The 27,499-nt window shown below is 44.4% G+C and overlaps 1 protein-coding gene across 1 annotated transcript in view; it reads left to right on the plus strand.

The window, feature by feature from the left end:
* The window catches only part of LOC146859999 (cysteine repeat modular protein 2-like), a 648,096-nt gene that overhangs the window by 521,444 nt on the left and 99,153 nt on the right, over nucleotides 1-27,499 (plus strand). Inside the window, exon 15 of the mRNA XM_085643761.1 lies at nucleotides 3,338-3,509. Within this exon, the coding sequence (XP_085499887.1) occupies nucleotides 3,338-3,509 (172 nt within the window). The remainder of the gene's footprint in view (nucleotides 1-3,337; nucleotides 3,510-27,499) is intronic.

Here is a 27,499-nt window from a genome sequence, read left to right on the forward strand (position 1 = left end):
CTTCCCGAATAATTAGTGAGCCATGAATCACGCTGGTACTGAGTGGGGTAAGAGAAAGGTATATTTTCCAGGTCTATTTTAAGGATGGCCATGGGTGTAGGATTTAGAAAGTCAGAGAGTTTGAGCTTCACAATGGCAAAGAGGAGGTTAGAATGAGTGATTTCATTGTTTGATTGTGTAAGGGAAAGTTCATTATTTTTTTAATTCCTTCTCAAAACACAAGGAGAAATGTCCATGTTTTATTTTGTTGCTTGGGATAGATGGGGCTGAGGGGTTTATGTTCTGCATTCATAAATATTTCACTGGTATGTATTTTCTTGGAGTCTGTTTCTCTTCTAAACATGGTGTTTTGACTTCAAATATGTGTTTTGTGTATTATAGTCTCATACCATTGTGTTTGACAAGCTCAGACATCGGTCAGACAATTAAAAAAACAATTTTGGGGTTTAATTTTTACGCCTTAAATTATAAGGGGGAGTTCTTTGATGATCTCTGTCAATGCTTCATTGTAGCAGGAAATGCAAGTGTTTTTCTAGAATTTAGCTGGGATCTTTGGTTGGAGGAGACATTAGGGACAAGGATGGTCATATCAATTTCTTTGCAGCCTCTAATCCTTTGTTGTGGTCTTTTCATTCGCCAGCTGGTCACTGTTTTGGAGAGGAGGAAGAGAAAGAGACAAAGTGATGTGGCCAGTCTTCAAGGAGCGGAGTCTCCATTTTCAGAATATCATGCTTGGTCATTATGAGGTCTAGGCTGGCGAAAGTTCATGTGTGAGCGAGGAGCATAGTGAAAGGAGATCATTGTTAAGAAGAAAGAGCAAAAGTTGTGAGACAGATTTGTCAGTGTAGATTGAAGTCTCTTAGGAGATGTTATTTTAAGTTTTATCGGTTGTCTTCTGGAAGGTGATCATTTTTCTCCATCTTTGAGGCATAGCTTTGGAAATCGGGGAAGAGAAGGCCTAGTTTTGTCTGTTAAAGTTGTTTAGCCAAGTTTCTGTGAACAATAATGAGTCAATGCTATTGTTGAGGCTCAACGCAGTGTTTTGAGCTTCAACTGCAATTGTGCACAATGCCCTTGAAAGCAGAGACCATGGTGTTGGAGGTCAGTGTGGACGAGATCAGTATCTGAATGCGATTAGTTGGATGTGTGCCACTGGTGCCCGGACACGAAAAGACCCGTCTTCTATCACCCATTATGTTGAGTCTGTGGGAAGGATCTCTGTGGGGGATATTATGAGTCTTTCTCCAATGAGTGTCATAATATCCCAACTATCCCATACAGGGTATCCAGATACAGTACCGCACCTATGCCAGACACCGTCAGAGCATTCATTTTTGGATGCAAAACTGAACTGACTGCTGCAAAACGAAACATAGCAAAAGAGCATGCCACCTACTAATGTAATTTGGTGGTAAATGAAACAGCGAACCTACTTGCGCAAACCAAAAATAAAATAGCACCACTCCAAGCAAATTATATAACGTGATGTCATTCATGCTGCTTCGTGTGTTTGTCCAATAAAACTTGGATTGCCATAGAGACACATCTCACAAACACTAAACCTTACCTGTCCTTGGGCCTTATCGGGATAAGGGGCTCCGGGACAAGCTCATAAGGGAGCCGGACACCCATTTTTGAACATATCTCATTGTCTTTAGTGCATAACATAAACATGACTTGTAGGTGGAGAGTGCAACGTTCATCCAGAAGAAGATCTCTTGGTGCGAGAGACAGGTGTTTGTTGTTGGTACTCAACTCCATGCTAGTGATTGTCCTATCATTGGAAAGGTGAAAGGCATGGACGTCATTTGGGGGTCACCAGAGTTTGCAGCTGTGATCCCCCATTTTTCCCTCTGCGACACCTAGCACTGCCTTTGCGACCCCTGACCTCAGAGGGGGAAAACTCAGTGGTAGGAGCACAGGGGCAGCTCGTCATTATAGACGTTGGTTGGGGCTCTACTTGCTTTGTTTCATCTCGATTTTTTTTTATTACATTAATAGTGAATAATGAAACATTATTCACTATTAGTGTAAATTGAGTACAATTAGCTGGAGTATGCTATTCCCTGGCAGTTTAGGTAAGTAAAAAAATAAATGCTTTGAAATGTATGTTGTGTGCGAGGTTGCGGTGAGTGTGAGTTTACATAAGAGATTGTGTGTTAGTGTGTATATGTGTGTATGTGAGTGCACGAGTATGTGAATGATATTGAAGGTCAAAGGACGTGTGTTATCACTTCCGCTACCTCTGGCATTTTAGTGAATTGACGTTCATGGTGGAAGGCTCAACAGATCAGCTGGAATTTAAACCTACGACCGTGCGTGGGATCAAACACAGAGATCTAGAGTGGACGCATTAATCCATGGAACCACCAGACCGGACAAATACTAACTTCGTAAATCTCAGAGTTGGAGCAACATGGTGGTTCGAAACACAGAGAATCAACCACCACTTCGTAGTTTCAAGTTTTATATGTGTGGGAACTTGTAACATATATGTGATCACCTTTCATTTTGATACTAGTGGTCAGGGCCGGACTGGCTGTAGCTGGCACCGGACGTTTTCCTGGTGGGCCGGAAGGGTGATGGTCGGTTTGCAAGCGGTGGGGGGTGGTTTTGCAGCAGTGCCACAATATCGGCCACCTGTAACAAAACCGGCAGCAGTGCTAAAGCGGAAGCAGTGCTGCTTCTCTCTAGCACCTCGGGGCGTACATATAAATACATACAGTCCTACAAGGTAACGTGTAGCATAATGATTACCTCAAAGAAGCACTGCCTTGCAGGGCCAGACTGGGAACCGAAACCGGCCCTGGCAAACTGCTTGGCCAGCCCCCCTGGAGGGGAGGGAGGGTGCGGCCGAGCTGTTTGCTAGTGCCGGTTTTGTTCGATTTTGTTACAGGGGGGCATATTACCAGCCCCAACCCTGGCGGCGCACCGGGGAAACGCCCGGCGCCCGCTACGCCCAGTCCGGCCCAGCTGCCTTGCAGTGAATGACCCTTGCACATATTTATGAGTATGGCAAGGTGTGGTGTCAGGGTTTCATCTGCCAGGTGGTATTCAAGTTGTGGTGATGGGGCCCAAAGGGGAGGGGCCAGGACAAATAGGCACTGGGGACTGGTCCCAACTGTGCCCCCACACCTTGGAGATGTCAGTGTCTGTGAGCGTCACGATTATCAACAGACAGTTATTCTATTTCGTTTTTCATCGTTGTTTTTAAAATAACACCTGCGAAAGTTTCTCTTTGAACTGTAATACATTTGATGATAAATCTTTCAAGACAATAATGAATGTGCAAAATAAGTGTATGTTTTTTGTTTAAGATGAATCGTCTGTCTTGCAGGAGAAGTGCACACCGTGTGACCCGTCCTGCCGACACTGCGCCGGCCCTGGCCCGGAGCACTGCGTCGTATGCAAAGCAAACTCGGCCTGGGCCCCCACAGAGAAGCGGTGCGCCCCCTGCTGTGACCCACAGACCGACCGGCCCGACTGCTGCTTCTGCAGATCAAATCTAGGTGTGTACATGTCTTAAAATATATGGGGGTCTTTTTGAGGAACTCTAAGCCAAGGGTGCAGACATGAACAGTGCAGCAGGTGCAGTGCCCAAGGGTCTGCGGGGCCCACTGCACCTCAATTCGAGGCTGTATTGATAAAACCTACCCTAAAACCAATGGAGAGAAATAGGGTTGGTCTTTTTTCTGTCTCCATTATGGTTAATCTGCATCTAAATTATGTAGATGAGTTTTTTAATCTCGTTAAACTTTCTTGCCATCCATGTGTATGTATGTATGCATACATTCCGTACATTGTACATAAAACACTCACTTTAAAACATTCTAACTAACCTATGTGAAAAACAGCAACCAATTATTCTCTAAAAGTCTTTAAAAAAAACAGGCCACAATGTGAGAAGCTAAGTAAAGCTACACATTCCAGATATCAAGTCTATTTTTTAAATGACTTTTTCATTTTAAGATTCCGCCACCAGTGAAACATTGCACAGTGTATCATGCAGCATAGCCAATTAACACATACACACAGTTGTCCTTTAGACTCAATCTGTCCTAAAACTCACCCCACCGCCCACCACATCACCTAGATCAATGCAGGCCCGGCTGGAACCATCTGTCTCTCCCCCTATTACCCACCTTTGCTCCCACAAGGCCTATTGTGTGATCTTGTTTATTTTGTTCACAAATACAACCAACACTATAATGAAATAAAAAAGTAAAACCAAAAAAAAAATGATAAAGAAACTAAAAAACCCTTGGAACTCAGCCAAATGACATACACCGTTTCCTGCTAACAGTAAAGTTTTTTCCATTAATAGAAATACCGAGGTGAACTGGCTCTCCCTCACATAAGTCCTAAACATTTTCAACATTTTCAACCAGGTTACCTGGACACATAACATCAGGAAAGGAAGGGTGGACCAGGAGTGGCAACATGTTACAAATACGTTATACTGTAGGCAGAGTCATAGGGTCAAGGTACATTACCAACATCTCAGCCCTCTTAGACATGGCAGCATCTCAGGCAACCTCGCCGAGTCCCTGAACCACTTGGAAACCAACAATCTACTTTCTCCTCATACGACTTAGGATCAGGAAAATTACTACTTGGAATTCCTCGGAATATGTATATTCCACTTAAACTCCATTTCAGCACGGAGTTTGAGTAGGATTTAAAATTGTTGTAATTTTCAGGGTATTTTGACGCATGCCAGACTATTCCTTGTCACACCCTATAGATTTCCCTTAGGCAGATGCGAAAATGGACAAGTTGTGTCCCATGAACCTCTCCCCAACTTTCCTGAAAGAGATGCACATTCGGAATGGACATACCCTCCCGAAGACCACGGGTAATTTCTTGGAAATAAGGACTAGTAATTTATGAGTAGGGTGGTCGTAGCTGGCGTAATTCTCTCTAGCGTAATTACTCGTAAATGCCACAGAAAATATTCGTAATTATGCATAGTTACAAAAGAAGCGTAATTCAGCATTTATCGCTATTTTCTTAGTGCAAAATGAACCCTCGCATCCAAAACAGGGCCTGAGGATACATTTTGTACTAAGAAAATAGCACTAAGTACCACAGGATACAAACAGCAGTAGACAGCAGCCACTCCCTGTCTCTTACTTCATTGTTCCTGTACTCCTGCTATGGGACTTTTGCCCCAAATTACTTTGAATTAGTCACGCTGGAATATTCACGTAATTTGGCAATGTGTAATTACGGGAATTACTCTGATTACTCCAGTGTAATTATAAATTCACCCCAGCCTATTTATAAGGCATTATTTTAAGCCAAATTAGTGCATAAGATATGCATAGTCATAATAGCAAATACCACATGAATTGTTGTGATTAAAAATTAAGAGTCAGGTTTGATTTCTTTAATAACCAGATGTTTAAAAAAAAAAAATGAAGAGAAAGTACTGGGCCTGGTAGTGGCTCCGAGGGGTGTGGCGATGCGCTGGGGAGCACCAAAGGCACCCTCCATACATAAATGGAAACTGGGGATGGACCTCTATATGGCAGCAGAAAAAGTGACCTACCGCAGCAGCGGCCATCCCTGTAAGTTTTACAAGATCTGGGGATGATGGAGAGCTTACTACGGGCTGGATCCTGCAGAGGGTTGCCCCAGTACAACACTTGGACTGACCGCCGGACAGACCCAACTGAGCGAGGGGTGTATTGCCACACTTTATAAGCGCTGTTCTGTGCCTGAATCATGAAACATAAGCAACATATTGCCATACAGCTATGTGTATGAATGGAATGGAAGCAACCCGCATTTATAGCAATTCATAAGAGGCCTTAGGCCATAAACGAATAATGGGCATCTGCCCATCATTCGTCTGTGGCCTAAGGCCTCTGATTAATGGTGGGCAGCGAGGCAAAAGCAATGTTTAAATGCACAATTTCAACATGTCCCCTCAATCCCAACCTGGGATTAGGTGCAAGGTCTTTGAGGGGAAATATTTATTCTCTCCTGTTTACATGGAAATGATGAATTGTGGTTGCAAAAAAGTGGGATAAGTGAACACTTTTTGTAAATTCACAAATGTCCTCATTTTTAGAAAAATAGCATATTTTGTACTAGATATATTTGTCTCTGATGAGTTTGGCAGTTGATTCTGCCATGTTGTGCCTCCATAGATAGGTGTTATTCAGTCATGTTGGTTTGATATTTGGGTTGTAACTTTGATTAGGCTTTTCCAGCCGTACTCTGTAAGTGGTCCTGATGCTGTAACCGTCCATAGAAATGTATGTATTGATGTGGTCCCGTTACAGCACAAACATAGCCAAAAGGCAGCAGAGCTCTGTTCAGAGTCACAGGTAAGGATACAGTGGAAAGGTGATTAGAGAGGAAGCCGAATGCTGCCTGCTAGTGTGGATTGTTGCTTCATCATGATATAGTGTTGTTTAAAGAGATGTGTCTTCAACTCTTTTCTAAATTGGAGCAGGGTTGTGGGAGTCAACATTTTTATAAGCACTTCATGAGAGTGCATGTGTTTTCGTCCTGTCTGTCATGCACTTCTCTCCCCCGCACTCTGCGTTGCTCCGTATTCCCCAGTTCTTCTCCCCGCCCCCTGCCTCTTAGTCATGTGCTTTTTATTTTATTTTTTAGATCCAACTCGGATTAGTAACTAAATAGAACAATGTCAATAGGTATGGCTTTAAAGGAATTTAGTATGGTAATGTGAACCATTACAAGTAAATAGAAATGGAATTAATTGGTATTTGTGTGTAAGCAATGAACTGTAGAATAATATTGGTGTAAGTTAAAAGGTCAGGTGACAGTTGTACTGTAAAGCCAGACCTAAAAGTCGATGTAGGTTAATGGCTGCCCTCCTCCCATCTGTGCGGCTGCCAGAGAAAAACAACAACAATTATCTAGTTATTAACCCCTTGTGTGCTCATGACGGAACCACTCCGTCATGAGCCACGGGCGCCGTGTGCTCATGACGGAGTGGTTCCGTCATGCTGCGGCCACTGCGGCCGCTCCGCCCACGCAGCGCTGATTCCCCGCCTGTGCGGGCGAATAATGCGAGCGGGCGGAGTCGTGACGGAACCACTCCGTCATGAGCACAGTGCGCCCGTGGCTCATGACGGAGTGGTTCTGTCACGAGCATGGCGGCGTGCCGCGGCGAAGGGGTTAAAGACTGTTTAATGGTATTCCAGACTTCTGTGTGTGCCACTGAAAGTTCAAGCTTAGGCAGCTTGATAAACACACACAATTATCTTTGCCGTGTGGCGAGCAAGCACTTTTTTTGTAAAAGCACACAACTTCTGCCCAATCAAAACATGCACTCCTATCTCCCAACATGTGGGCCGAAGCACAGCCCCTCTCCTGGTGATTCTCACATTATTGTCTGATGACTGCCTTATTTTGTAGACGTAGGCATCCGTTGTGCGCGTGGCTACAAATTGAAATGACAACGAGGATGCTGTGCAGCGTGCCTAAAAACCATTGGCATAGTCAAAAGGTGGCAAAGGTGAGACCTATTGGCTTTGCAATGCTTGTATCATTCAGCTGCTTTGCTTAACATACAGCCTGAGAGAGGAGTGGTACTCTGTGTTTTTTTCTGATGTGAGTAGCGTGTGCTTTGGGTAACATTAGTATCAGTTTTTGCCAGATGTACAGGATCTATGGTATGTGCACAGCAGTGCAACGGAGAGGTGCATGTAGCTGCGTGATAGAAAGTTAGTTTAACATAGCTGACTCTTTAATCAGACCCCCCAGGATATAGCGGCATGGATTCGCAAATTTAGCGGCACAAATATGGAAATTTAGCGGCACAAATATGGAAATTTAGCGGCATTTTTGCGGCACTTTATTTTACTCATAATCATTCATTTTCAGCTTTAAATCAATGGAAACTCTTTTAGCAGAGTATTCCACTTTGGATAGGGAACCTGGAATATGGAACAGAGGAAGCAGCCCACAGGTGAAGGCTGTTATCCTTTGGAAATGCAATTCTCCATTTGCTTTAGTATAGGTTGGTAGCAGTTATCACACCTTTTGACACATTGCGGGACCGGTGTTTGGCACATCCTTAACCCTTTTCTCGCCTGAAAGTCTAAGAGCCCCTGCAGCTCCACTCTGCCTATTGCTTAAAGATTCAGCCCCCCCCCCCCGAAGTTTTTTCTTAGCCCCCCCCCCCCGGCAATTTGGCTCTAGTTGCGCCTCTGCCTGTGGGGGCAGAACATCATCAACTGCGGGATTAGATTCAGGGGTTGTACATTGCCAATTTCGCAGGCACTTTTGTAAAAATTGCGGCATTTCTGAAGAAAGGTTTTATAAACGCGTCCCACAAATATCAAGCGCGTGCTTTGAATCATACGGTTACAATACAAGAAGGATTGCTTAAAGCAGGAATATAGTTTCTCGCTGTCGTGTTTCTTTTTGCTTGATTATATTTATATTCTCTGTATAAAAGTTCTGATTTGTTTTCGCTTTTATCTTTTCATCGGTAACCTCGTGGTGTGATCTTCGGACATGTGTAGCAACATTATAGTTAGGAAAGCAGTGAGCATCTGAGCATCCGTTATTTCAATTCATTTTTTAAAATGCGTGTATTTGTCCTAGCCAGAGGCGCAACTAGAGCCAAATTTCGGGGGGGGCTGAGCAAAAATTTCGGGGGGGGCTGAACTTTAAACAATAGACAGAGTGGAGCTGCAGGGGCTCTTAGAAGGGGTGAAACAACAGCAAGGCCTCATTAACATGCAAATGGTCTTTTAAAGACCTGTGAAGTTCTCGGGTGCGGCTGCTTTTTTGCCCGGGAAGGTGTCTCATCCCGGGCTGCCACACACGACGGGGGGGGGGGGCTGAAGCCCTGTGAGTCCAATGGGTGTTGCACGCCTGGTCCTAGCCTATGTGACCCATCCGTTGTGAAGTCTACGTGCATTAGCAACGATCGCGGACTCTACAAATGTAGGGGGTTTATTTACAAGCCGCTGGGACATCACTTTACATATGGGAACAAGGCAAGATGGCGCAAGGGGCTTGTAAATAAGCTCCATAGTGTTGTGACCTCCAGTCCCGTCTCCCAACTATTCCAGGTCTTGGAATTTTCTATTGGAACATGTAGGAAACCGGGATTTTATTTGTCACCTGTTCAAATAGAAGGCATCATTAAAGTCCCAGAGTGTCGGAATATAAACACAATTTAAATTGTGTAAACATTAATTGGGGATTGTTTGAAATTATATGCCTTTTAAGGACGGCCTAGTTTAGTCTATAAGGTGAACATACTTTAATCTGACAAGATGACGTCAATAGGCTAAAATGCAGACTTCGAGCCAGGAGCCCTCTGAATAAATCCCGGCTGTACAATTTCCAAATTACTTTATCCTCAGCAAATCAATTCCCCTTTTTTTCCTCAGTTCCTTTATATGTCAAAGCTCCTTGGGTGTCGCTTTGCGGCTATTTACTTCTTGTTTGAAATGTTATTAGTAAAATACAAGCATTTGAAGCGCCTACGATATACTGTTATGAAACTTTCAGGTGCTAATCTCAATAGCTGCTCTACAAATTTCACTTTTATTATTTTAGCAAAACTACACCTATTGGTAAATTACATTTGTATCCCACTATATTTTTTTTTTTGCAAATATCTGAATGCGTCTTCACTTCGCTCTCTGCCATATTATGCATCAGCTAATACACAATTTTCCCTTTTGCCCAACTCCTTTACACTGCATAACTGCTTTGTTATAGTCTTTAGTGTCTCCAAAGCAAATCTTTACAGACAATCTTTCGTACACACAAGGGCATCCTCAGTCACCACGATACATGTAAGCATCCACAGAGGCCACAGGCATTCTTTCATCACAGGAGTGGGGGCAGAACATCATCAATTAGTTTCAGGAGTTGTACATTGGCGATTTCGCAGGCACTTTTGTAAAAATTGCGGCATTTTTACAAAAGTGCCGATTTCGCGGGCACTTTTGTAAAAATCGCGGCATTTTTACAAAAGTGCCGATTTCGCGGCAAGCCGCGAAATCGCGAAATCGCGAAATCCTGGAGGGTCTGTTTAATTACGAATGTTCTGCGGTCTGGTGTTTCCTATGCTTAGAGTGTTAGTGTTGCCTGTGTCTGCAATGCATTTCACAGTATCATTAATAGGCCTGGGCGGTAAATTTCGTTCCGCTCGTGGAATTTGCGATATTTTGACATTTTTGCGTTCCGCGGAGAGCGCGAAAATGTCAAAACTTTCGCAACCTGCCGCGAAACGGAAGTATTTTTCTTGTTCGCGCCCTAAAAATGCATTCTCGCGCACGCGGTCGCGACTTACCGGGTCCTTGCATTCGCCGACAAGTTTTCCTATCCGTTCGCGCGCACCACAAGATGTTGGATTGTTGGTAGCCGGATGCGCTATCCCGCAAGAGTTTGCGATCGCGAACACGTCATTGCGATCGCGAACAGGAAATAAGCATCGCGAGCAAGATGGCCGCGCCCATTAGCGACCGCATTGGGCAAGTTGGAGATATATTTCCCTGCGAGCACGCAAAAACACATCGCGAACGGGCGGGAAAAGCAATCTCCGAATCTTCGCGAAAGTTTCGCATGCTCGCGGAGATTTTGTGCAATTTCGCGATAATTTGCGAAAGTCAATTTCGCAAATTCCGCCGACACTTAAACGTTAATGGCGTTGGCGTAATGGGAACCTTAAACTGCTTCTGGCTAATTGTGTGCCTCGTACTTGTTGTTTAAAGGGACTGGTATCACAATCGGTCACAACACCCAAGCATACATTATCACACAAAAAAAATCAGGCATCCAGTGCTTACTTTGTAAAAAACAAAAACAAAAAAAACATGCCAGTGCGCTCCTCCGGAAGCCACTGCAGCTTCCATCACACACTGCCCCTGTCAGTACTGCCAAGGAAAGTAACACCACAACTCTACTAACCATTGCACCCCTACAAGTGTGACGATTTGGTTATTTCAGGCCCCCAAGCTATAAAATTGGCTTGGGCGGCAGGCAATAGTCATTTTTATGTATATTTAGTTAATAATTAACTGTTATTGTGGTCATCTCTAAATCAGCCTGACAGTGCCACCTTGTGGCAGACTGTCACATGCACGGGTGTTGACAATTAAGGCCGGTGCCCAGCACCAGAAGCTACCGGCTCAAATTAAGCACTGAAAATACTAATTGCTGGTAAGTGGGGAAAAAGACATTTGTTATTTTCTTGGACGACTCCTTTAGCGGGACAGTTTTTGTTTTCTTCTGTTGGTTGCCGTTTAAAATGATGTGCTGTGTGTTTGTGTTTTTCTAAATTCTGCGGGCCTTGAAGCCTGGATTCCTTTCTAATAATGCCAGTGCGGTACTGAGTGGAGGGTTTTTATGTGTTACTGTGCTCTGTTGTAATATGAAGGGTGCGTGTTTGTTTAAAACTGTTAAGGTCTATAATATTGCACACTCTGGAATTCCAGTTGCCCTTGTGGAATATAAGGTGCCAGCGGTGTCTAGAATCGTATGCCCAGCAGGGTCAGATTGGCCGATAGGGCAGTCAGGCAGCATCCGATGGGCTGGTTCAGCAGATCAGGGTATGGGCCGAGTTTTAGCAGTTTGTGGGCCTATTTCATGGACAGCTGGTGACTGTTGTCCCTGGTATTACCACAAACATTGCCTGCTGGGAGCACAAATTCATGCAGTCTCCCGTACCCTGCACAGTGCCCACACAGCGTGTCTTTGCAAATTCAGCATTCTCTGACTGTAAATGTGTGCCACGCTTTTTAGTAATGGGGCCACTTTTATTTTGGCACCTGGACCCATTATTTTTGTCCCCGTCTGACCATGATGCCCAGGAGACGATCATCCCAACGGGATTGCAGAAGCACATACTGTGTGATAAGAGGAACCCAGGGAATTTAAGGCACCTATTGCGAGATATAAGGTAGGAAAGAGTTTCACAACTGCACGTGCTTCGATCTCACCTATTTGTGCACAAGCACCAGCACATTACTGCACATTACTAAAATGAAAGAAGTGCAAATAGACGCAAAGAAGCCGAGGGTAATTCCAATAAGGCCATTCTTCTCCAATATATTAATGTCTATACCCATAATGCTCTGCACTCCTAGATTTGCATACATTTGGGAAGGGCTACTCGGAGGTCCAAACAAATGTACAAAGCTTGGACTATTATTGAGAGGAACGTGTTAGTGAGGTGCAAAACCCCTGGAGTCAAACACACCTGCTCAAATGCCTGGCACCTTCAGTCACATGGGTACTTTGAGACTAGTTTCCACCGACAAGACTGCGCTTTGAAGAAGTCATGGCGGCTGTCTTGCATGGGCAGTGCGAGTTCCTGTTTGCAAGTAGTTCACAAGGTCATAGATAACAGGAATCTTATTGAATGAATGAGTTTTGAACAATTCCACTGCTGCAATTTTCTGATAAGAGTTTTCTCCAATAAAAACATGTATATAAAACAAAGCATACTTCAACCTGGCAGCTTGTAGTCTAAAATTAAGGATCACGAGACACGCCATCTAACTGTTTTGCAATTATATTTAAGCAGCACAGAGATGGAGGCAGTTCTGACTGCTCATAAGTCAAATCCCTAATTGCAAATTCAGAGCAGAGGTGAGGATTAATAGCAACTCACGTCACTGCCTCAAAAATGCGTGGGAGTAGGGTTCTGCAGCCCCGAGAGGCAGGCTTCTTTAAAGAATAGCTGTCCATATTCCACATCACCGGGTAGCTGGTAGATACAGTGACCCAATGTAATGGTACTCAATTCAACAATGTTGGAAGAATGAAGGGCTGGATAGGCCCTGCCAAGATTCCGACGTGTGGACCACTGACCATACTCTTAGATATGTGAATCCTCCTGTTCCAGCACGCATCCCTGTTTCCCTTCTTTTAGAACAATATTTGCAGTAACGCAATTAATTGGGCTGTTGCTTCCCAGATGTTGCATGTTGCCAGGACAGCAACAGCCATGAGAAGGAACTGTGAGTTATTAACTTTGAGGATTGTTAGGAAAGTTAACACAACCATGTGCGTTACTACGTGCTGTTTTTACGGCCAGAGCATCTATGCTATTTACTGCCCTTGGGCTAACTAAGAAGTGATATGGTTGAACAGGTATCTGAACAGATGGAACGCCTTTTCGTCAGGGGAATTCCACAGCGGAGCTTCCGTAATGTCGTTAGAGAAGACGCCCTCTTCCTGCTTCCTGCTTCCCGCAGCGTTGCACGCTCCATTCGTAAAACAATTGCAGGTGCCGTGGGGGTGGATGAACTGGGTGAACTTGGTCTCTCAAACAAACGAGAAAAGTAGTGCGCGCACCAAAGGGCTAGTAAAAACGAGATACTAATACAATATATAGATGAGGTGAGTCAGTGTCACGAATATGTTATGCGCATCCGCACAGGACGGATCAGTTGACGTGTCTTTTTAGGTCTGACTGACGTTAATCTAGACCTATTGACAGGAACCGGCTTTGGCACTGGTGGCACCCGGTGCGACAACATAGATCGCTCAGTCCCACACCACCCTCCATAAACAGTGGCCCACTGAGCTAGCCTCATAAATACTGTTCTGCGATCTGCACGGTACAGGTTCGCTGCAGTAGGCATGTTAACCCTCTGCACTACTTTATCATAAATGGAAACTGCCACTAGACAAAACTCCGACCTCTCTCCAGCAGGGGCATTACTCGCCAGGTTACCTTGACATTTTTGTTGTACCTGAAACCTGCTGGACACACAAGGAACTCTGCCGTAGGTGCTTTTAAACCCATAGGTTATTTCCTAACACAGCATTCCTGTACTCAGCCCCCACGCCCCCCCCCCCATCGCCCCCACACTTTAACTCATCGTGCCTTTGGAATTTACAAAAAATATCTATAATTCAGTAATACCCACCCAAAATGTATTCTCACTATAGCTATGTATCTATCTTTGTGTATTGCTTTGTATAAACATGTAGAATAAATATGTTGTTAAAAAAAACATCATCTTTGGTCTACATTTTTTTTGTTTTAATATCTTTATTGGTCTTTTCAAAAAATTTCCATTTTCTCATGGTACATAACATAACAAAACGTCAAATAAAAAAAGATCAGTGTTTCCAAATACATCTTGCATTTTTGTGTCAATACTGCTGCGGGTAAACTACTCAAGCTGCAGCAGATCGTATTACGATGCGTTACAACACACAAACGCTTCATCAAGAGGCTATCTCTCTTAACGTCTTCTCGATCATCATCATGGGCCCTACATTCCTCCCCACATTGCTTAATCGCCCGTGGAGAGAGAGGAGTGCAACCAAATGAAAAGAAAAGGAGAGAAAAAGGTGCCAATACCACATAATGACATTGCCTATAGCATCAAGGCACCCCTTATCTGATCGTCCTGAAAGTGGCAAATGTTGAAAACAGTCTTACGTGGCCAGTAGAACAGGCCGACGAGGGAGTTGTACTAAAGGAAAAGAAAGAGGATAAAAGCAGATACCCCAACAAATTAACCCCTTGAGTGCCCCGCCCTTTCCACGCCCTGTGCCGGGCGTTTCATTAGCGGGCGGGGCTCATGACGAGATAGTCTCGTCATGGGCACAGCGCAACCGCGGCCCATGACGAGACCATCTCGTCATGGGCACTCAAGGGGTTAAACCTTTTCAATATATAAACAACATAATTAAAAGGCTGCCATATAACAACCATTATGAAAGTCATTACATTACAGAGCATGGGACTATTGAATGTGGGAGGTATGACAGGATAGCACACTGGGGCAGTGGTCAAACCCGTGTCAATGTTAGGAGCTCGCCCTAGGAGTGCAGGCACCGGCACAAGATGGGTAGAGGACTACGCTACGCCAGGCGTACCCTACAAGGCGGCATCCAGTGAGATGTGAGTGTAGGTCTCCATGTTCCCGTCCCCCGCCCCCCAGGACCTTCGACATGCGGCTTATGGAATGGCTGACTAGGTGAGATGGCCCTCCCCTATACTCGCAGTGTTAAAAGCTGTCAGTATGGCGTCCCATTGTAGCGCTATGGGATATTTACGGAGCCCCGCCGTCTCTTCCCTGTGAAGTGCTGTGCTTTCTGCCTGCGCCCATATCTGATGTGAGTGTGTCCAGCTGATCGTCTCTGGAGGGTTCGCCTGCTTCCACCTTTTCGTAATTATGTGCTTGGCCATTATTAGTCCTAAATCTCTGAATCGTGATGTAACCCTATTCTTCTTGGACCTGACATAGACTCCCAATATGCAATGTTAAGAGTGTGCCGTCCTTGTAAAAGTCACCCAGAGTGTCTATTCTCGCTGTGCGCCAATGCCGGAGGGCAGTTTCAAAAGTACTCCTTTCTCCTCTGGGAGTCCTCAAGAGCGGTACTATCGGGGCATACGGGAGCGTCGCACGGGTGAGGTACAAGCCCCTTTTATAGCATTGATGGGAAAGGCCCAGATGGAGTTGGAGCGAACGCGGGGTCCGGGTAGCCGGGTGGAATAAATGATGTATTTGGGCATGAGTCCACGGCTGCTGCCAGGTCGCCGTGTCCTCAAGGTTAGTGTCATTAAGCCACTTCGTTACCCACTGCAGTTGAGCTGCTATGTAATACAACTCCAGGTTGGGAACGGCCAACCTTCCCTGAGAAGTGGGAGAATATAACTTCCACAGCGCGACTCTGGGTCTGCCTTTGTTCCATATGAGGTCTCGGGACAGACGCTCCAATTCACGGAAAGTCTTAGTGGGGACATAGACCGGTAGGTACGAAAAATAATACAATAGTTTGGGAAGGACTTTCATTTTCAGCAAGGTGACACGACTCATGACGTTCAACGGGAGCAACCTCCAGAAGTGCACCTGTGCTCGTACCGCTGAGATTGCCCTCGTCAGATTACCCTCCAATAAATCATCTGGGGTTCGGTATATATGGATCCCTAAGTATCGAAAGGTGGTGGGATACCACGGGAGCCGCAAACCGTTGATGACCACATCAGTTTCTGCGTTGCCGCACTAAAGGGATACACTCCGGACTTGGCCCAATTTACCCGGAGTCCCGACAGTTCCTCAAACACCCTCACCTCATTTGCTATGGACGCGGGTATGTCAGTAACATCACGCACATATAGTAAGAGGTCGTCAGCATACAGAGACACAGCATGCATCCCATCCCCGAGGCGCATGCCCCACTCCTCCCCTCCTCTGTGGAGCAGCATCGCCACAGGCTCCATGGTGAGAGAGAAAAGTAGCGGGGACAACAGGCATCCCTGTCACGTTCCTCTCCTCACTCTAATAGGAGCAGACACAATCCTACCAGTGCGGACACGGACAGTGGGGCGCTGCTATAGTAGGCATACCATGGTGAGAAAGAGATCGCCTAGTTCATATTTGCGTTGCACCGCCGCCAGATGAGGCCATTCCAAGGAGTCGAATGCCTTCTCCAGATCTAATACCAGGCATCCGGAGCGGGCCATCTCTGTGTCGCATACTGCTGTATCCTAAAAAATCTACGGAGGTTTTCTTGTAGGTACAAAACCGTTCTTGTCTGGGTGTACCAATGAGCGCACTAAGGGCGAAAGATGCTTAGCGAGGAGAGATGCAAACATTTTATAGTCTGTGTTCAGCAGTGCCAGCGGACAATAGAACCCTAGTAGTTCAGGTTTTTTTCTCAGGCTTGAGGAGGGACACAAGCAGGGCCTCGTTCTGTGTGTCAGTGAGCGTAGATTCATCCATCGCCGACTCATACACTTGTAGCAGTTGCGGCTCCAATATATGTGCATAGGCTTAATAAAATTCTGTCGGCAGGCCGTCCGGTCCTGGCGACTTCCCATTTGCTGGGGAGAATATACTGTCCCGTATCTCCTCTGCACGGAGAGGACCATTCAAGTCCTCCCCTTGTGCGCGCATGGGCGTCGGTAGGTCCAACTCATGTAAATAAAGCTGTAACTCCTGAGTCGTGGCCTGCGTGCGAGACAATACAATCCTTGATAATGAGCCACAAATGTATTGTGTGTGTTCCACTGCGTGTACACTAGGCTTCCAGCTGCCGTACGCACAGACGTGACAGGTGACTGCACCTCATCCTGACGTATCAACCAAGTGAGTAATTTCCCAGCCTTGTCCCCCATGTGATGCGTGCGCGCCAAATGCGCGGTATAATTGAGACATCGTAATCGTTCGAGTAGCCTAGCATGCTCCTCTCTGTAGATCATCTTTGGTCTACATGTACTTGCTTCCATTGTCCATCTATGTACCTCCATGTACTTGGATCTGTGTGTCTGTTACTTTTCTCCCGAAAAAGCATATCCAATGCACATCCCTATATCTCATCCTGTACCTCTATCAATATCTTTATTGTGCATATACCTACCTCCTTTATGCATCTATATACTTTCAATGTACTTATGGATCTATATATTTATCACTTTCTTCTAATTTTGCATTTCCAATGCACTACCCTATTTCTCACCCTATACTTCTCTCATTATATATCTTCTAACCCATCTTTCTGACTCATCTCAAACTTCTTTTTACTACTCTTTCCAAAGCACTACCCTATCTCTCACCCTATACATCTATCAAAATATCCTCTACATCCACTCTCTCATTTATCCCAAACCCCATACCACTACTATGATTCGCATAATAACCCTTTCTAGACTCTCTCCTACTCTACCCCTCCTTGCATCATCTGACACCTCTTTTACTATACCGATCTCCCAAAACAAACCTCTCTAAACTCTTGCCTCTGACTCTTCCCCTCCAAAAACCCTTTTTACTCATCCCAAAGCCTCCTCCTACTGATATGACCTAAAAAAAAGAAATAATTTAAAAAAAGTCCTTCACTCTTCTATCTCTCCTCTATCCTTTTCAATCAAAATAACAGACTAACATGTTCACTTCTCAAATTCCATATTCCACTATACTAACTCACCACTAATCCTTTATGGGTTCCAGAGTAGCGTGCTACTGGCCAATAAAGCATTTCAACACCCCATCAGGGTTGCAAGTGCTATATAAATGCAAACCTTTTTTCCCTTTTCTACCCCTCCCCAACCCTTCTCAATCCAAATAACTGACTAACCTATCCACCACTCAAATTAATTTCATGTTTCACCATACTAATTTAACACTAATCCTTATGGGTTCCAGATTAGTGTGCTACTCGCCAGAAAAGCGCTTCAAAACCCCATCAGGGGTAGCAAGTGCTATATAAATACAAACCTCTTTCCCTCTTCTATCCCGCCACCTACCCTTCTCTATCCAAATACCTGAATAACATTTCCACTACCGAAATTACTTTATATTTCACTATACTCATTTTCAACACTAATTCCTTATGGGACCCGGAGTAGCGTGCTACTCACCAGAAAAACACTTCAACACCCATCATGGGTAACAAGTGCTATATGAATACAAACCTTTCTTCCCCTTCTATCCCTCCGCTATCCTTCTCACTCCAAATAACTGACAAATAACTGACTAATATCCACCACTCAAATTACTTTCATATTTCATCATACTTATTCACCACTAATCCTTTATGGGTTTCCGGAGTAGCGTGCTTCAATCACCCCATCAGGGGTAACAAGCGCTATATCAATACAAACCTTTTTTCCTCTTTTATCCATCTCTATCTTTCTGAATCCAAATAACTGACTAACCTATCCACCACTTAAAAATTTACTTGCATGTTTCACTATACTAATTCAACACTAATCCTCTATGGGTCCCGGAGTAGCGTGCTACTCGCCGAAGAAAGCGCTTCGACGCCTCGTCAGGGGTCGTAAGCGCTATACAAATGCAATTACAATACAATACAATACAATAATCTAAAGGAGTTTTCAGCCACCTCTTTTCACTTATTGGTGGTCAACCTATTTAAGCCTCTGGTTAACAACCACTCTGAGTGCAGGGGAGTGAAAGGCAAAGAATATTAGTGGGGTGTGATTCTGAGACTTCACAGCAAGATGCCTAGAGTGCCCAACAAAACAGACCATAAAGTGAGTTGTTGCAGCCGGGCAGACTGTTCAGGGGAGATTAGGGGTATTGATTTTAGTAATTTGAACCGAACCTCAAAAACGAAGCCCCAAAGTGACCTTTTCTCTGGGATCTATTTAAGGGAGTCCACCAATCCACAAAGAAACTCCTTGTAAAATGAGCAGGTCCATCTGAACCATCTGAGCTGCAGCCTTCCATACCCATCAAAGAGGAACCTATCCCTCTGCATCTCCTGAGCTAAGGTTCTCTGCACATGGAAAAATCCTTCTTTTAGGCTACAGCGTTCCCATGGACGTCATTTGGGAGTAGTCGAGGGTCACAGCTCAGGCCTCGAACTTGCTCTCTGCCACTCCTGGCACTTCCTTTACGAGCTCTGGCCTTTGCAGAGGTCCGCTGAGGTCAGGGGTCTCAAATGAAGTGCTCTATTTGGCACTACTCCCAAATGTCCGTGCTTCCTAAGCTACTGTCTTCTGACCCTTAACCCTGTAAGAAAAGTCCCCAACACTCCATCTGAACCTCTTCATAATTTCAGTGAAAAGCAACTTTACGAACTCTTCTCTATCTGAGCTACAACCTTCTGAGAAGCCCATTCTAAGATTATCTCCTCATCCCAAGTGGAGACAGGAAGCCCTAATGAACTGTGTTCTTGCCTGAGACACCAGCCCCTAAACTGGACGCTAAACCCGGATATATCAAGTTGGCCGCATAAGATGGCTTCCTGAGATGGAAGCCCTAGTCTTGGATCCAGATAGGTAACTTTAGCTTTTGATTCTGCCAGGAATGAGTAAGTTTTCACCTTTTTCTCAGGTCTCTGATGTGGAAGAAAAGTTGGTTAGTAGTAGTTTTCCCTTTCCTCTGCTCAAGGATCAGACACTGTTATATACAGAAGATAATTCCATGATTCGACAGGATACATCAGGGTGGCATAACAGGAGAAGAGCTTCCTGGCTAACAGAATGGATGCATGAGAGGATAAGGTGCAAATCTGTTGCATGCTCTATTAAAAATACACCTTTAGGGGATAAAGTGATGCTGTTGTGGCCAAAAAGTATGCTTGATGGGCCCCATCGAAGAGGTAATTTACAATTCCAGGTGCTTGTAGTGTAGGGTATTCAAGAGTTGGACTATTTTATTGCAAATCATTGGTAACTTTCATAATAAGGCAGATGCGTAGCATAACCAAAATGGCAATTTTTGGGATGTTTATATAGATTGAATGTACAACAGGGAGTCCCTCACATGGAAGAGTGATGGGGCCTCCAGCTCTGAGGTGCATGTCTTCACAAGACACGTCACCATTCCCAGTCCTATAGTATCCTCCCTACTACCATTCTCTCCACCCAAAAGTAAAAACTCCTTCATTTATGCAAAAATATATATTGCTTGTTATTTGTTTATTTGAGACCTTTATAAAGTGCTAACAGCAGAAATTTATTTACTTCATAGTGCTAAATGCCTATTTCTAATTATTTTGCAGTTTTATATAGCGCACACTCGACCCGATGGAATCAGAGCGCCTCACATGAGCACCAGTTGCATTACAGACAGACACATTCATTTTAGGTATGGGGAGATTACGTGATTTGCCCAGAATCATAGGAGCTTGAGCCACCTGCCAGACTCGAACCTGGTTCCCCAGCTTCAAAGTCAGCCGCTTTAGCCATTATTTCTTAGCCATCTAGTAGCTTGACACAAAAGCAGCCAGGCTTAGCTTAGAGACCCTATGTTAAGTATTTATGAAGCTCACAAACAGTGATAAAGTAAGAACACAACTCACAAAAAATCCCAAACCACTTTAGAAAAATAGACAGAAGTGTAGTAAATAAAATGAGACCAAAATGACAAAAATCAAATCAGTAGAACCGAAGATATGCAATTTTAAATGTTTAAGTATAAATAGTGCCAAGAAGCAGAAAATGCCAACTGTGAGTATCTGGTCATGCTAGTATGGGACAAAGTCCCAAGTTCAGGCCAATTGCGGTGGAGTGTGGGTCTGATACTGGAACCAGGTTAGTGCCACTGAAAACGTTACCTTCTAATGGTCCTGTGCCCTGAGTTCAAAACTTCGGGATTTCACAGGAGGAGCTACACTGTTGTCAGCCAAGGGTCTAAGTCCTGGGGAGGCACTTCTTCGGAAACAGGCTCTCACTCCAGCAGAGGCCATCAGGGCTCAGGCAGATCCAGTGACAGGTCAAGGCAGGTCCAGTTGCAGTTTTAGGCAGGGTAGTTGCAGCAGGTCAGCTTGGCAGTTGCAGGGAGGCCTCTGTCACGGTTGTGTCCCTATTCCCCATAGCTTAGAACAGGAGGTCAGCCAACTGACTCGTGGAGTTACTGTGGTAGTTCTGGGTTCAAGTAGTTGGTCTTCTCTCCTTCAAGCAGCAAGGCAGGCCTCAAGCAGCAGGGTTGTCCTCTGGGAAAACAAGGCAGGCCTAAAGCAGCTGCGCAGTACTCTGAGAAACAGGACAGGCCTGAAGCAACAGGGCAGTCCTCTGGAGTACAAAGTGGTGCTTCTGTAGTCTTCTGCAGGTCCAGGAGTGTACTGAAGAGTTGGTCTGAAGCTCCAATATTTACACCTGGAGCCACTTTAAGTAGGAGAAACTTCTTGACTTTCCCCTATATCTGGTTCTGGAATTTCCTTCTCTCCCCGGCCCTGGCTACAAGGGGTCTAGGGTAGATTTTTCGGAAGTCCTTTGTTGTGAGCTGAGGCAGCCCCTTTGAGGTGCAAATATGGTGGATGGCAGATGCAGCTCTCCCACCTAGCCAGGATGGCCCATCCTGGCAACATCAAGCCCCCCGTTTTTGATACTGTTTAGAAGGAATACACAAAGGCCAACTGACAAATACACAAAGTCATGTGACCCAGAATACAGGCTGAAGGCATCAAATGGTCAGGGTAAGAAAATTGCAACTTCACTTTGTAAGTAGCATTTTCAGAATTAAGACGGAAAATCAGACTTTAGCATTAAACGGGGGTTTCATTTGTAATGCCTTGGTCACCAAACATGACATTTCCACCTGTTCCCAAACAAAAGTTGTCACTCATTAAATATTAATGAAGGTAACCCTATGTTAGCCTATATGAGAGGTAAGCCATACAAATGTGATTTTTTCACTACTAGGACATTTAAAATATAAAAGTGTATGTCCCACTTTTTAAATATATTAAACCCTGCCCAGTGAGCTGTTAAAGGCCTAAACTGGTGGTGACCTATAGGTATTAAAAAGGAAGGTTTAGGCCTGGCAGAAGGTTTATTTTGCCAGGTCGAAATGGCAGTTGAAAACTGCACACAGGCTGCAATGGCAGGCCGGAGACATATTTTAAACAGCTACTGTGAGTGGCACAAGAAATGCTGCAGGCACACTAATAGCATTGAATTTACAGGCACTGGTTAAATGTAGTACTGCTTTACTAGAGACGTATTAGTAAATTAAAAGTGTCAATTGGGTGTAGGCCAATTTTACAATTTTTAAAGGTGAGAACGCAAGTGCTTTCTCTGGTTAGCAGTGGTAGGGTGCACAAAGTTGTAAGGCCAAAAAATACAAGTTCAGCAAAATAAGAGTGAAGGCAAAATGTTTGGGAGACTAACACCCAAAGGTGTCGGGTCTAACACACATAAACAGTATGTGTATTAAAGAGTCTTCATGAATAGCACACAGTCTGCATACATGGAGAAAATCATCTTAAGAAGCCATGGTGACAATGTTAAAATGCGTATGAGGGGTATTGGCAATATTGGGGTGGTGGTGATGGTGGTGTCAACTGTAATATTAATGATGGGCTACTGGTGGTATCAGTTGCAGGAGTATTGGTGGTATTAATTGGATTGAGGATGTCTGAATATGTTGCAATTAGTGGTTGTATTGGTATTGGTATTGGTACAGGTAGTATTGGTAATGTGGCATTGGGCATCATGTTGAATAATTGTTGGTACTTGTGTTATTGGGTGTTATCTAGTATTTTGCTGGTGGAAGTGGTAATAACGATGATGGTGCTGGTACTGGGAGTATAGTGGTGAGGATAATAGTACCGGTATTTAGGGCCAGACTGGTCGCAGTGGGCATCAGGAGTTTTCCCAGGAGCCTGGAAGGGTGGGGCCGGTTTTGCAGCAGTAGGTGCCGTTTTTTTATTACTGGGGGCTGGTTTTGCAGCGATGCTGTAATATCGGCCCCCAGTAACAAAAGCAGCAGTGCTTCACACTTAAACTCTCCCCCCCTCCTCAACCGCCACCCGGGGTTGGTCCTACAAAATTGCCAGGGCTGCTTGGGGCTCCCGGTTCGGCCCTGCTGGTTTTAGTGGCGTCGATATTTGCGATAGAGGTTTTGGTATTATGGTGGCATTAGTAATCATTTTCATGGTGTTATTAGTAGTGAAATAGTTTTTATAGTGGTGATGCTGGTGGTGGTTGTGTAGTGACATTAATAGTGTTATTTGTGGTGTGGTGTTGGTCATGGTATTCGTGGTACTGATGTCACAAACAGTGGAGGTCGGTAAGGGTGTGCTGTCTTCACTGCTAATCTAGTGCCCATTTATCAGCAGGTGCACATCTCCTAATTGCTATATGTTTATGACATGCAGGCAGCCTGACTAGGATGGCCATCCTTTGTGATATAGGAGGCTACGCTGGAGTGAGGCTTGAACTCGTGCTATGACAAAAACATTGGTTAATAAAGCTGAAGCTGATCCAAACAAGCCAATGACAAAAGGGGCTGATTCAAAGTGTCATTATTATTATCACTTTCAGAACAAAATGGAGAGAAAGGGATTCTCACAATGGGTGACCATTGGAGGGGGTTACTCCCAGTCCCCTAATCAATATAGTTTTAAACAAAAATAGGGAGTACTCCCAATCGACAGAGAACTGTCTAAAGAATATTGGCACGTGGAGCAGATGAAGAAATTATCTTTCTTAAAAAGACCTCTCACTCACCAACCTGGTTGGTGACATGCTTCATCATCGAGGTCCCACCCAGATAGCCGAGTGCCATCCGGGTGTGCTGCGACACCTGACTACAGTGGAGCTGGGTTTTTTTGGGGATGAAGGTGAATAGTGAATTTAGATAAAAATTGGCCAGATTTAACCCAATTAAAATAATTTTATTCCAGGGTAATTTGGACAATAGTTAAAAAATAGTGAAGATGCCAAAAAAGGTTAAATTGGCCTATGGTATCTGATGATAAACAAAAGAGAGTGAAAAAAATATAGTAGGTCTACATGTTTCAACCATAGGTAGCTGTTGCTTTGGTTTTCGTCAGGACCATGAAACGTGACCTGGGTGGTGCACACTCGCTAAGGTGTGCCCTGCCCTCGATCCGTGAATGAAACCTAACCAGCTACTCACGGTTAGGAAAACCTTTCTCCGACTTGTCGAAAGGAAAAATCTGTAATGAAAGACAAACGAACAAAGGACAAAGATATAAAACACATAGTCGTCACTCTATTCGTTGAATCAGTGCTCATACTAATTGGCAATAGAGTTCGGTGTGCGTGACACGGACGTGCAGCACTAAACGGACCTCACCAAAGGTGAGGGTGTAGACTCAAACAATCAGTAACACATATAATATAAGCGGTCTGAAGTCACACAACTAAATTAGTAGTGAACGTGAGCCATACGCATCAATTCCATACCCACTCATACGAATAGCAAAGTAGTGGGCGTCAAAGTACTCTGATAAGAGTACAAATGTACCAGTGCACCAGTGTAACCAAGGGTAAAACGGGGAATGTCCCGATAGCCCTGGTAAAAGAGAACCCACGTGAAACTCAAATGTAGTGGTGGGTAAAAACACAGCCTCACTCAATGCGGTGGGCGTGCCGCTAAAACGACGTGACTATACAGAACGCTTAGCTTAGTGACAAAGTGAAATAAACCAATGCTCGAAAATGAAAGGGGGGAGAGGGCAAGTGCGCTTACTTAGAGAGCGGAGTTTGCGCACCTCATGGGAGACGAGATCATACAATTTGTAATTTCAAATCTAGATGGAGAAAAATAAACATATACAATAGTCACATCAACTTCAAAGCGGTGTTCAGCGTGCTTGGGAAGCCCCTGTGTTACCATCGTACTCACTCAGAAATACAAAACTGCCCGCGTTTCTGCCTACTTGTGATCAGTCGAGTCCCCGGTGGAATGGCAGAGAGCCGGTAAGAGCCTCTCTTACAGGACGGTATTTCCGGGTCACGTGGTGTGACGCTGGCGTGCAGGCCATGTGATCTACGCGAGTGCGCATAGGGAGTGGAATCATAAAGTTTGACTGAATCTTTCTACGATAAAAAAAAGATGGTTATTTCTGTGTTAGGACAATTGACTCCATAGGATAAAATGAGGGAAAATGACAATAAAGCTGTATGAACCGCCTTCGTTAAATGGCTCAACACTAAACAAGTCTAAAAGTGCTGCCCAATCTAGTCATTGTTTACACCAACCTACTCTCAAATAGATACTCGCTATGAAGGAGCCGGTATTCAGTGAAAGCTGGCATGCAGGTCAAACGGTGTACGTTAGCACGCGGTGACAAGGAGGTGGTAAAGTGAAGTGTAACTCGTTCCTTCCAAGATAGGAGGAGGAGTAACATCTGTGTTGTGACAATAATTGATTAGTTAACTGACACGTTCAAAAAACCTCCATTAAAATGGCTCGGCTTCATGATGACCAAGACGTGCTGCCCAATTATATCACCAATAGACCCAGTCTAAATAGATACTGGTCAAGATCCATGAGGTCTGCAACAGAACGGTATGGAACAGCCAAGGTATAACAAATGAATCAAGACAGTGAAAAGATGAATCACTGTAACCATGTGAAGAATACATACTCATCTAGTCAATACTGTGTTCCAAGGAATATTATCATTCAGGCCATTGGTGTGAGTTGACAGCCTATACACCCACCTTTGCTCCTTTTCAAAAAGCCTCTGTTGTACATTATGACCAGATTTTATTTGTTCAATGATAGTCCATCGCATATCATTTGTCGTGTGATTTCTTTCAAGGAAGTGTTCAGTTAGCTTAGTCGTGGCTCTTCTGCATCTGATATTACTGCGATGCTCACAAATTCTCTGTTTTATTTTCCTTGTTGTCATGCCAAATATCTTAGGTTACACGGGCAATTGATCAGATAGACCACGTTGGTATTATTACAATTCGTGTGTGCTCTCTGGGTCCAAGTCTTACCTTGTTCCAAATCCAAAGTCTTTGTGTTGCTAGTCAGATGGCAGACGCTGCAGTTGCCACACGAATAGTGGCCTACAACGTCTGGCACTCCCCAAGCATTAAGTGCAGTTGGTGGGTTTGCCTTCCCTGTTGTTACTGGGCGGGTGTTCACCAAGGTATCTTTTATACTCCTTGCTTTTTTGAACGAGAACAGGGGCTTTTCCCAGTGCAGGTTGCCAGTGTTAATAATTGACCAATGTTTGTTAATAGACTTCGTCATCATGTTGGACGCTGTATTGTATGTTGTTACACAGGTTAGGGGAATTTAATTATCTGGGAGATGTTTATCTTCCAAAAGAATTTCTCTCGGTTGGTTCCTTGCTCGCTTTTGGCACTTGTGGATAATTCTTTCTGGGTAAGAGGCACGAATCAAGTACATTGGGAGGAAGACGACCCGGTGGGGAACAACACAAGGAGCAAGACTCAAGCACCGCAGCCAGGACCGAGCAGCAGCAGAGTCTAGTGACGAATCTAGCAACTAGACCTCTCACTGTAGTGGAGGAAAAGGTCCTGAATAAGGGACTCGGATTCGTTCCAACTACACGTCTGGATAAATTCCACCTTCACTGTGAACTGGCAGCCTTCTTTAGGAAGTCGAGATTGAAAGCATTTTTTGAAAGAAATGACAAAACAACAAATACAGAGGAGTACAATGAAACAGGACTACGGATGAAGTCCACTTTCATCCTTCCTCCACATACCACCCCCGTAGAGTTGGCAGCGTTCGAACAAGCTGTTTTCAAAGATATTGAACATCTCACTGCGAAACAACCTTTTACTAATATGAGTAAAGAGGAAGATCAAGCACTTAAGAACTTAAAAAGTTGTGACACCATAGTGATCAAGCTGGCAGATCAAGGAGGGGGAGTTGTGGTCCAAGACAAGAAGGCCTATCAAGCTAAGTGCACAAGACTACTTTCTGACAACAGGAACTATCAGCCTATCCGAGTAGACCCCACTGACTCTTTAAGACGTGAAATTGCGATTCTCTTATTACCATGACTAGAGAATCTGGATTTCATTAAAGACACGGAGGCTAACATTATGCATATTTCTTTTAATGCAGACTCCAAGCCGCATACATCATAAAGCAAAAGTTCCAAAACGTTAACAATAATAAAAGGCATGAGATCATAGCAATCTGCCTCTTTTAAATGAAGTGTAGAGCAGGATAAGTTCCAGGAAAGGAGTAGATAACTTCGATAATCATCAGTGAAAGTAGTGGAACAGTAGAGATGAACCTCCGAGCGTCAATAAATTGAAGATTAAGAAAGATTATCTGTAAAAAAGAGAAAGATGCAAGTAAATCTGGAATAAAGAAGG

Source organism: Triturus cristatus, chromosome 3_1, assembly GCF_964204655.1.
Source record: "Triturus cristatus chromosome 3_1, aTriCri1.1, whole genome shotgun sequence".
Lineage (NCBI taxonomy): Eukaryota > Metazoa > Chordata > Amphibia > Caudata > Salamandridae > Triturus > Triturus cristatus.